Genomic DNA, 12,045 nt, shown 5'->3' on the forward strand with positions numbered 1-12,045 from the left:
ATCACCAATCTCTGAAACCTAATCTAGTACCAAATATCGAAGCGCCTCGAGGTGGGATTTTTTTATTTCCAGACTGCTGACAATTAAGGTAATTTGGTTACAAAGTTTTTGTATACAGATCTCGATCCATCAACAATGTTAGGATTCTTTAGGGTTCATTAGCTTGCCGCCGCCTTTAACTGAGCTTGATTAAACTATGAAAACCTAGCTCGCTGCGCCGGTCATATATTATTAATCCTATTCAATCCCAGTCCAGCTTTCATGCAAGCTTAGAAAATACAGGTTTAAGCTGGGCACGCGATCAATTTGCCAATTTCAAGCTAGACGCAGATTTCAATGCGCTTTATATATATGCATATACATATGTGCAAGCTTAGAAAATACAGGTTTCAGGTGAGCACGTGATAAATTTACCAATTTCAAGCCAGACGAAGATTTCAATGTGTATGTGTGTGTACTCGCATGTGTTCAAGCCAGACGAAGATTTCAATGTGTATGTGTGTGTACTCGCATGTGTGTGTGTGCGTGTGTATATATATATATATATATATTATTAAAAACTCAACTAAGTTTGATATTTCTAATAAGTCCGACTGAATCTTTGCACTATAATGGTAATGTTTTTAGATAATATAGTTTTATGCATAAAACTTATATTTTATAGATTCACAAGCTTTCAAATCAGAGTTCAGATTGATCAATTAAACAAACCTTATTAAACTTAGCTTTGTTTAATTAGCTAACAATTCAACATAACTGTTCAAATTTATATGTGTGTATATATATATTAAACAAAAAAAAAAAACCTAAAGCAAGCATGAATCAAACCTCTCTCGAGCAAACTGCAAGCAGTTACCACTCACCAGTAGTAACTGCCTACGAAATAGTACAAAAGCAACTAACTGATGACGTAGAAATGAACTGCAAGGTCTTGTTTGAATACGATCTTTTGGATTTCTAAATATAATTAACCCCAGATCTATGTAAGCAAGTTGAGGAAAGAAGCTTAAAACATATATTATATACATAAATATTGTCATAATCAGTGACATAGCAGATCATGATCATCTAAAACGTATGGTGTACAAAAATCAATTCTGATGATGTTGGTCAAGCCTACCTGGTAGTTTCTGGGATAGTGGGGGTTCAAGGATGAAGATCTAACAGGCCACAGGAACCAAGAAACGTAATTCAACATAAAAAATCAGCCCTCCATGATTACGTATGATGTTGAATTGTTTTTCTATCCTCAACAACTCGGTGTGGAATCAGGGTGTCCTTCAAAATATAATTTTTCTGCATCCAAAACACCCTGAACAAACAAGAATTTTTTAGTCACTATCATAAAGCAGCAGGTAGTTAATTAAATCCATGGGTTTGAAGGTAGAACCTTTATAATCATGATGGCTGCATCCTTGTTTATGAGCTCATTATACTCATGACAAGCCAGATTCTGAAATAGACAAGACCTATAAATTACTACAGTGGCAAGACAGAAAGTAAGCAACTAGGTTCTGAGAATTAACACAAACCTGAACACAATTTGGGCAACCTGAGTCTGAGGAGCAGTGGCAACAAGTTAGAAGTTCCAAAGCAGAACACAAAAGCTCTGTGAAATATGGTTGGATCTGTTACATATTCAGATGTTTCCCTATTAGAAATTGCCTAAAACTCAAAATTTATCTCCATAATAATCCAGCTGGTTATAAGCTTGCATACAAACTTTCCATTCCATCAAAAACATATAATTGCTTTATCCCATTGCTGAGCCATCATTTACTGATCTACAATAATGAAGTTTGAAATTGCCTCTAACATACAAGAGCATATATCATTAATGTGAAATTTTATAATGGCCATTCAACCTAAATATAATTCACAATAGGTGAAGAGACTCTTAATATATTTAAGTTACTAGGATACCCCAGATATGGACAACGTGGGATTTATCTTTTATCAGCACTTTAAAAATTCAAAGCTTATTCAGACTTTCAAAAATAAAACTAGTTCAATTAAAATATCACTAATTCAACAAGCCTCAAAGTCTTCAAATATAGATCCAGACCCTTTTTCAGTAGGACTGTGAAGCAAGAATTAAGAGTTACAAGTACTTACCTGTTTTGAGACACCAGTCCCTCCAGGATGCTGATCATACAATAGAATTCTCTCAGGAAAGAAGCGGGTATCATGAGGATTTGGACACTCTGGGGCCAAGTCAGATAAATTGCATCTGATATATCTATATGTCAGGGCATTACAAAAGGCGTCAGGCACAGAACCACCCATGATAATAAGATAAAAGATTAAATAGAGTACCAATGTCTAATGTTTGTTGGTAAAAAAGCCTCAAAAAGGTAAAAAGACTTTTCCGACCTCAACATGTTTACATGTAAGACTTCAATATCGAAAAGATCCTACATGTAAAATACTTACAATGGCACTACATGTAAGACTGCATGACAGGCAGCATGCAGACCTGCACAGAATGAGTACTTCTTCTCCACTACTGTTTTTATGGATTGTGGAACGCTAATCCAAACTGCCTGCATGCATGTGAATCGAGATGAATAAGACATGCTTGTAACCACATACATTATACATATGGCACATCAAGGGATAATGACTTAAAATGATTGTCAAACAACAAATGCAATAAAAAGGCCCTGAACAATGTCCATTGATGCAACTAAGCCCCTGTTCTTTCATTGTACCCAAACAAGTCCTTATCCTTTGATTTGTACTCACACAAGCCCTTAACCCTAACGGATAGTTAACAGCCATCCAACCCAATGCCAGGTGGCACTTTCTGTCCAAGTGACTTGATGACATGGCTACATAGCCCATTCCACATTAGCTGCCACATGGTCATGTCAGCTGCCAGGTGGCTATCATATGCCACATGGACAGAATGCCAATTGGCATTAAGCTTGATGATTGTTAATTTTCCATTAGAATTAAGGGTTTGTGTGCTACAAATCAAAAGATAAGGGCTTGTTTGAGTATAATAAAAGAATACGGGCTTAGTTGCATAAATAGACATAGTTCAGGGGCTTTTTTAGTACTTAAGTCAATTAAAAATGGTTAATAATGCTCCTAATAGAACCTGAGATTCATATGAATATCTAGGCAGCCAAAGATCAACCGTGTCTAAGATTTGTTTGCTTCCTTTACGAATTCGGCGGAAGCCAAACCATGTAGTTGTTACACTGCAAGTATTTGCTTGAGCTGTCGTTCTTGGGAGCTGGTCCTTTGAGACCCTGGCTGGATAGGCCTGAGGAAAAGCAGGACGAATAGCCGGTGAAGCTTTCAACATTCCAATTTCCAACAGGAGCCATGTTGAAAAGGTAATAAAGAGTGCATGCGATATCCTTAAGCAAATTATGCAGTTTCAATTCATTTCAACTGTACATCACACATGAAACACATTATGTACCTTCAATCATTAAAGATTAACTTTCATTGCTTTTTAGTCTATTTCAATGTTAGCCAAATCAGGTTATAAAGTTCTCTCCCCAATCCTACACCTGGTCATACAGCTATTTTCAAATTTCCATAACTTACTGGCAAAGAAAAGTAGGCTTTAATAGCAAATTCAGCCATCTTACAAAAGACAAGTGTAAACATATCAATAAAGTTGATAAAAAGAAAGACATGAGCTCTGAATCAGCTAATTTCCATGTAACATATATTTAATAGCCTGACTTACAATTTTACCACCAATAATATGTATGTCTGTATAATCACGAGTCTTTGTGTAATAGTCCAGAACAGCTTTTTCGCAATAAGCAATTTTTCTTGACAAATCTAAATCCTTCACCAGATAGGTCCTCCCTTGGTGCATGTAAACAGCACCTTCATATACCTGTGCCAAATGAACAATTTATAAAAGAAACCCAAAAAAGACAAAAAAAATAAAATAAAGGGAGATAGAGAAAAGAAGAAAGAAAGAGAATACAGAACATACATGTAGAGGTAATGAGCAACAACTAATAATCTATTATAAAAGAAAACCACACCAGTGTCTAACAATTAAGTTCTAAACAATAAGCAGAAGAGGGGAAAACAAAGAAGTGATACCGAAAAAATTGGAAGAGAAAAATAGACAGTGAATAGAGGAATAAAACAAAGAGTGGAAAGGCAAATCAGAGGGAAAGGGGGAGAAACAGAGAAATCTAGGGAGAGGAAGGAAATGAGGAAAAAGAGAGGGACAATCTTGACAATTTCTTTAACAACAATTCTCAATAGCTAAATTCAACATCAACATAAATTACTGAAGACTGAAAATAAAGTAAGTACACATAAACAACTTCCTACCCAAGCACCGGGTAAATAAGTCTAATTCATTGAAATAACCAAAACACCTTAAAATATATGTAAATTACAATTGACACTTAAAATATATATATAATCAATAAACTAAATATCTTAATCTTTAAATTTGTGATCTTGTCATGCATCAAGAAGTTACACCTGAAAGAAAGCCCTGCTTTCCTCAATCTCTTCTAGGGTTTCATTCAGTTGTGTATCTATGACTATGTATCTCTCTGCCTCTATTGCTCGTATGCTGATTGAACGTGAAGGCATTTTCTGAAAGAAAAAATATAAGGAAGTATTTAATCCTTAGTAAGTGAGAAGCAAATAAGCAATCAAACCTAAACAGTTAAATTGTTACCTCGTGCCCAATGTAACTCCATATTTTAGCCAAAGGATCACTTGAATGATCGGAAATTAAGTATCCTCTACTTTTAAGAGCAGTTATGGCACTGTTCAGACCAGACCCAAAATATTTCTCATCATAAAGCAAACTCAACGGGTGTTCAAGAGCTGCACAAACCAGATGCTGTTCAAGCACCTGAATGAATAGAGCATCTAAGCACAGATTTGCCAATTTGCTGGAACCTATTAGATAAAGTGATATAGGGGATATCTCCATCATAGAAAACCTAATACCTGCTGGTTTTGACTGTCAATATGACAACATTCAATTGGACTCCTGAATAATTTCTCAGGGAATTTCATAAAGTATTGATCAAGAGGTCCTTCAAATGCAACATAAACAGCAAGAGATGGCCTTTCTCTTCTGCCAGACCTACCAGCCTGTTGCCATAGGCTATGTTCAGAAGAGAAAACCCCCAATTAGAAATTATGAAAATAACACTAATATAGACAGCAGGATAAAGAATTTGCACCATACCTTGCAATACTACCAGGAAAACCTAAATGCAGAGTTACATCAATGTGTCCAACATCAATTCCCAATTCAAGTGCATTTGTTGCAGCGATACCACAAAGCTTTCCACCAAAAAATTCACTCTCTATTTTCCTCCGATCCTGCTCTACAGTCAACAAATATTAAAATATAAAAAATCATGCATTAAAAGTAGGTTTTGCACATGATTAACTCATGTTTTCAAACAAAAGGCCCAAAATGTAAACATCCAGTGCTGGCAATACTCCATTAGGCTATTAAGAATGCTAAATGAATGAAAATACCAAAATGAAACACATTTAATTGGAACAATTAATACAGGAGTGTCACTAAAAGAACAATTAAGAAAACTAGGAAAACTGTTTAAATAAATTAATAAACTTTCACCAATCTTTAAGGAACCAACAAGGACAAGACTTGAGTAGGATAATAATCTTTGCCTTTGGACAAGAAACCATGTCACACATCCAAACCAAGACTTCATAATGGAAGGTCATGTTAGACATCCATCTTTAAGAGGGTTGAAGGGGTGGAAAAATTTAGGAAACACAAAACAGAATTCACTGAGGCAAGAGGTTGTAACTTAGGCATGTCACTGACACCATAACCAAAATTTATTGACAGTAAATGACAACAAAAACAACTGACCTCAGCAACATAGCCAGCACGATAGGCACTTATGGAATTGACAAGGTGGGGAGCTGTCTCTTCAAGAATTTCACGCCTAACACAATAATAGATATTTGATATAGTTATACACTGTTTTCTTGCCTAGCATAAATGCTTGAAGAATGACTAGTACAGGCCCGCAATCATGATGTCAGACATACGTATAACATAAAACAAGCTCACAAAGTTTACGCGATCCACAAAAAGCAATACAACGAAGTCCATGCTGAACCATTTCCGCAAAAAGGTATGAAACCTCTGAAATTGGGCTGAAGAGCAAGAAAGATAAAGATAGTTATGATATGCCAAATGAATAACAACTTAGGACCCCCAAATATCATTCTTTTCAATGAAGAGGGAAGATTATTCTCATCATACCTCAAACTCTTATCTGAAGCATTTCTATCATCTATGCCATAGTCACTTTTATCCAGCTCCTGTAAGCTAACAGTGTCAGTAGGTATATCATATAAGCTGCTCAAGCAGTAGCTCAATAGAAAAGACAACAATATTTACAAAAACACCCACATTTCTCAGACATAGAGCAGGATTCCAGAGAACAAAAAGCTTTTCAGAAGAAGGACTTCCATCATTTTCAATCAGCTCTAATGTTGACAGATTTGCAAGCTCCTGAAGCATCACAAAAATTATGTTCAAATCCAAAAAAAACAATTATAAAGGTAACTGACTAGAGCAATCCAATGGAATAAATTAAAACACTTGGGAGAGCTACTATAAACCTCAAATCTAAGTACCAAAATGTGAAAATAGTTAAAATTTTAAATATCCTGAAAATTCAGGCCAGACCATGAGGCAAGCTACATACAAACAAATCCAACAATCTGGCAAAGTAACTCAACTGGCAAATAGTCACCCTTCAATTATGGTGGTTCTTTTTCTGAAAAAGCGGGAAAATAGATATCTGGGAAAGAAGTAGAGGTGGGATGGATGTCTGAAGCACCACCAGAATACAACTCATGACAGAATACACACAGTAATAGAAGCAAAAGCAAATTAAGAGATTACTCAATAGAAATCTTACCATACAGTGCTCACGAGGATTGGCAGAAGTTGCCGTGGAGAAAACAAAAGAAGGATCGCCACCATACACTAAAGAACCCACCTCACCGAGTCAAGAAAAGACAAAAGGATATGATAATAGGAATTTCCTAAATCTTACTTAGTACCATGAGAGCAAAGCCTGCGAAGTCTTCTTAGTATAAGGGCAGTATGGCATCCAAAAGCTCCCTTATAAGTATGAGCTTCATCGACCACTACAAAACTTTACAATAAGAAGATAGAAAGAACTTTGGTGATCACAACCACAAATGATGACTAGGAATATCACAAACAAAGGCCACAAATTGAATCAAACATTGACCAAAAAGAAATAACCAAAGTGAACTATTCCATAACTAGTAAAAGTAAAGATTGTGTTCTGATGAATCTGACCTAAGATTTGATAGTATTCGACTAAATTGTCTATGTAATGGAAGGATTGTCATGTGTAACATATCAGGATTTGTGATCAACTGCAAGCAAAATGACAGGGATTTCAGATAAAAGATGGCTAGATAGCCAACTGGGATGGGGAATGGGAAAAACTATACATTTGTTACAGCCAACACTTTCAATAAAATACCAGTCTAGCATTGTCTCGAAGCCATGTCCTTTCTTTCTGAGAAGTGTCACCATCATATACGCCAATATTTATGCTACAATCAAATCCATTTATTATAGCTAGCAAAGCTCTTAGTTGATCTTGAGCTAAGGCCTGCATCAGAGAACAATTTGTCTAATAGAGATACTGCTCATGCACAATGAACATAAAATCAAAATGCCTAACTGCAACAAACCTTTGTGGGAAACAAGTAAAGCGCACATGATGACAAATCATGGGACAATGCCTCCAACACTGGTAGATTATAGCACACAGATTTCCCACTAGATGTCATTGTTGCTACAACAACATTCTTCCCAGAAAGGGAAGCCATTATTGACTCTGCCTGTACAGACAATGAGGGTTCAAACACATGCAAGATCTATTGCCTTTAAAAAGATAGACATAGAGGAAAGCATCCATACCTGGTGGCTGTACAATTTATTAATGCCAATACTTTGAAGGGCAGATTTTGTATTGTCCGAGAGTTCTCTAGGGATCTCCACATAGGAAGCTTTCCTAGCACCAATATTTTCGACATGAACCATCTGCATCAGTCATACATCAAGAGTTAAGTGTTAGGAAAATTATTTCAAATAAGATATGCTAAAATGCTAGCATGTTAGGGCATTAGGTAGTGATGGCATAAGACATATGCATGATTCCACAGGAGTTTCTGAGAAAATAAATCCAGTATGTTTTTACAGCAGCTTTCCAACTAGTTCCTATGAAATTCAATAGGAGTAAATTTTCTTTCCTCGAACCCAAACTAAGTGTAGAAAAAACCTGTCTATCCAATCCAATGCTCTTCCTGAGATGCTCGACCATTTCTGCTGGTAGCAATTGGCTTGTATCCTGCTAAGTCACTAAGGTGTTACAATGATATAGGCCCCTTTGACTTCAAAAGCTGTCTTATAACATTAATAACAAAAAGGTTAAGGAAAGAGCCCACATAGTGAATTCTAAATGTGGCCTTCTTTCTTAGCAGAAAAGATTTCAAAATCCCTAACAAATAATAACCTCTTATGCTTATATAACATAGAGCTAAAGAAACTATGATAGTCAAACAGCATGAATAGAGAAATTATCATATGTAATTTAAGTATTTGACATACCATTTAACTCCAATATGGCATAGAATACTATTCCAATAAGTTTAAGGGGAAAATATCTAAAGTCTCTTTTTTATTTTTCCTTCTTTTCCTGTATTTATCTTATGCACAGATAAGATTATATCTTCAAAAAGCACCTTAACCATTTACTAAGAGAGAATATACACATACATGACATCGTCTTTTGACTGAATGAGACTTTGAAGCAGAGGACCAGCTTCTCCTCGCCCGTTTTGTTTCATTTCTTTCTGAAACCTTATCACCTTCCTTCCAAAATATGAGCAAATCCTCTAAGGAAAATGATGTCAGATTCTCATATTTCTGTTTAGACTGCACAAAAGAAAATATAATTATTCAGCAATTCATAATAGGAAAAAGAGTTAAATGCCTACAACTGGTAGCATGCCATAAGGTAAAACAAACATTATGCAGGGGTGGTCAAGAAAATGAATTTAGGCCAACCAATTACATGAAACTTCTTCAAGACTATCCCCAAGAAAAATAATGATATTTTCCCATTGAATATGTAAAATGAAAATTGTAGAACTTGTTCCAGTATACCAGTTATGATCTTGAAGCACATAATTTTTGCAAATGATTCATAACTTTTCAATAATAAAATCCAGTGGTTGAAAAAATAGCATATACACATATTAAAGCTTCCCTTGGCCCAAAATAGAAAATCCTGTCATTCATATTATCTGTTATTTGGGAGCAGCTGACAAAAATCTGAGCCTGGATGGATCAAACTCAGCTCTTGGTTTTGGGTTAAGTTGTGAGTTATGATAGGAACAGAAGATAATTTGGAAACGTTTGACAATTAATAGAAACAACAACACTGACTGCCCACAGAAAGTGAGGAGATGGCAAAAGAGCTCATGAAATCACTCCAATATACAAGTCCTTGTAGAGTTCAAACATCCTAAGAATCAATAGAATCTTGATGTAAAAAAATGTATGCATGCTATGGAGTAACAATGCAGGATTGGAAGCAGGAAATACTACCATTAACAACTTGATAGTCTCCCACAAGCTAGTTTTGAATGACCTTTCCCATTTCTTCATTATGCTAAAGATCTTTGAAAGAGACAAGCAACTTTTACCTGTGAACAGGAAAGTTGAACCAGTTCAAAAAATTATACTTGCTTGGAAGCTTATCTAAAATTAACTTAAAAAAACGGAAGGAAATGTATATATCTTCAATAATACCAGCTCCGAGTTTGTTGTCAACTTTGTCTCCCTCCTTTGTTGAAGTTAGGGTGATCACAAGTGCATCACCAAAATTTTTAGGCTCCATATCATTATTTACAAAACATACCACCTGAGTAGGCACAATCAAACACTTCACTCAAGCAGACGAAACAGAGAATCTACAAGAGCACTAATTGACAGGTGAAAAACTAAAACTGCTTTTAGAACATTGTCCTAGAAAGTTAAGGGACAACAGCTGAATCAAAGGAATTCAATATGATGAAGAAACACTATAATTTGCAGCAATCTAACCATCTAGAGAAACCTAAGTAGAAAGGACTTGTGATATAAAAGCACATATGATGAATATTGCAGTATGCGTTATATCACAAGTCACTAACACCCAATGCTCAGAGATAGGCTTATTATCAGCTGGAAACTTAAGCAGGAGGTGTTTATTAGTATCATAGAAAGTAACGAACCTTGGGACAAAGAACAGAAAGACACTCTATGTCCTCCATACAAACGCCAAGCCCAAATTTCTTTAAATGCTCCAGCACTTCCTTCAAACAAGCTGAAGTCATTCTCTCCGTTCGCAGCTGAAGAAAAGCAGACAAAATGCTTAAGAAAGCAAACGCCTCCACAATTTTCTTCAACCACACAGGACACAAACACGAAGCCTGTTCATCACGACTCCGAAGTTTGGCCTCACTTAACAACATACATTTCCCTGAATAAGGACTTGACAAACAATTTACCGACTGCAAAACCTCAACAAACTTCTCACAATTCTTTTCCTCAAACAAATCCCCATCAGAAGTCCGCAATACATTCCATAAAAAGTCATAAGCACGCCCCTCTTTTTTCTCATCCCTGTCAATTGTCACTCCTTGTCTTCGTTTACTCTTAAAATAAACATTATTATTATTACTAGTATCTTCACTAAAATTTCCTGATTCGTCCCGTAAAGATGAGAATTCTTGCATCATATCAGAGTAAGTAGAATCTGCAAAGCTTGTGGCAGTGCTTGCATTGTTGGAAAAACAAGGGTTTTCAATTCGAGGCTTGTCTTTCTTTGTAAATGGAATCAAAACAAAGAATTCACCGGACCGAATCGAGAGACTGCTCACTTTGCTTTGCAAGTTCAATTTAGTACCCTGAAACAAAACAATTTGGGGGAAAAACATTAAATTAATGTGTTGTGAGAATAAGAAATGTTTGAAATGTTCAATTTTGTTGCTTTTTACCTTGAAAAAGAGGTGGAAATTGGGAGAAGAAGAGGCCGGAGGAAAAGAGAGTTTCAATAGAAGCTTGAGATCGTTAATTGTTTTTTCTGGCGATGTGGTTATGACGGTGGATTCATCGCTCAGTGTTCGGACTAGGATTTCCATCATTAGTTTCTATTTCTTTCTCTCAAGCTTCCAATTTTCATCATCTGGAACAGTTGGGAAAGTCAAGGGGTTATGTTTTTCGGGACTCGCGACAATTTTACATATATATATATGGCGGCGGCGGGGGCTTTGGCGGGGATTCTGTTTTATTTTGACAAATTTGGAATTTAGTCCCTCCACTATAAGAAAATGCTGGATTTAACCCATGTATTATAATTTTATATAACTTAAGTTCTTCTACTTTGAAAATTTGTTACTGTCAACTCAATTGCTAACACCGTTACAATTTTAACATTAATCAGGCTAATGTGCTGCTCAGTGAAACTTTTCACCCTTTTTATGCTACATATCTAAACCTAAATTCAAAACTCAAACCTTCATTTGCTTCTCTTCTTTCTTGTTTCCTCTCTTTTCTTATAGAATAAGGATTAAATTCAGAATTTGACCTTAAATATTTTTATTTTTTTTTTCTTTTCGTGGCTTGCAATAACAAAAGACCAAGAGTGTCATTAGGTAAAATTCAGTTGATATGGTGCGACACTGAATTTCAAATATCCAAAGCTATGGTCTTCAAATATAATTCCCGTAATTCTTTTTTTAAAAAAAAAAATCTACTAATTGTTTATAAGATTTAATAAAATGTATATATGTAACATCATTTTCTTTATTTTTATTACAATTTTGTAATAAGTGATCCTTAAAATACATTTAGTTTGATTAGATTATAATTGATTGATTAAAAAATGTGTAATTTTATATTACGTTTAAATATTTAATTCATTAATTGATATATTATCCTCTTACTTAAAAAAT

General features: G+C 35.3%; 1 protein-coding gene across 2 annotated transcripts; it reads right to left on the reverse strand.

Annotated features, from left to right (window-relative positions):
- Window positions 1-911: 911 nt before the first annotated feature.
- Window positions 912-11,294, reverse strand: LOC110418084 (UBQ, helicase-c and DEAD-like helicase domain-containing protein). 2 transcript variants are annotated; one of them, XM_021430698.1, is made up of 27 exons: window positions 11,089-11,294; window positions 10,324-10,998; window positions 9,860-9,971; window positions 9,656-9,753; window positions 8,822-8,980; window positions 8,325-8,393; window positions 7,964-8,086; window positions 7,735-7,884; window positions 7,521-7,652; window positions 7,331-7,410; window positions 7,066-7,160; window positions 6,921-6,988; window positions 6,407-6,508; window positions 6,257-6,315; window positions 6,040-6,147; window positions 5,858-5,933; window positions 5,195-5,331; window positions 4,951-5,110; window positions 4,673-4,852; window positions 4,471-4,587; window positions 3,707-3,862; window positions 3,104-3,271; window positions 2,434-2,543; window positions 2,116-2,239; window positions 1,533-1,628; window positions 1,391-1,453; window positions 912-1,312 (listed from the first exon to the last, which is right to left on the reverse strand). In XM_021430698.1, exons 1-27 carry the CDS (start codon window positions 11,233-11,235, stop codon window positions 1,250-1,252), a joined length of 3,627 nt encoding a protein of 1,208 aa, XP_021286373.1. In that variant the 5' UTR covers window positions 11,236-11,294; the 3' UTR covers window positions 912-1,249. The 2 variants fall into 2 exon arrangements, with proteins under 2 accessions (XP_021286373.1, XP_021286374.1); XM_021430699.2 differs by lacking the exons at window positions 912-1,312; window positions 1,391-1,453; window positions 1,533-1,628; window positions 2,116-2,239; window positions 2,434-2,543 and having other exon boundaries at window positions 3,262-3,402.
- Window positions 11,295-12,045: the final 751 nt, after the last annotated feature.

Source organism: Theobroma umbraticum, unplaced genomic scaffold (genome assembly GCF_002168275.2).
Source record: "Theobroma umbraticum cultivar Fairchild unplaced genomic scaffold, ASM216827v3 scaffold_50.0, whole genome shotgun sequence".
NCBI classification, from domain to species: domain Eukaryota; kingdom Viridiplantae; phylum Streptophyta; class Magnoliopsida; order Malvales; family Malvaceae; genus Theobroma; species Theobroma umbraticum.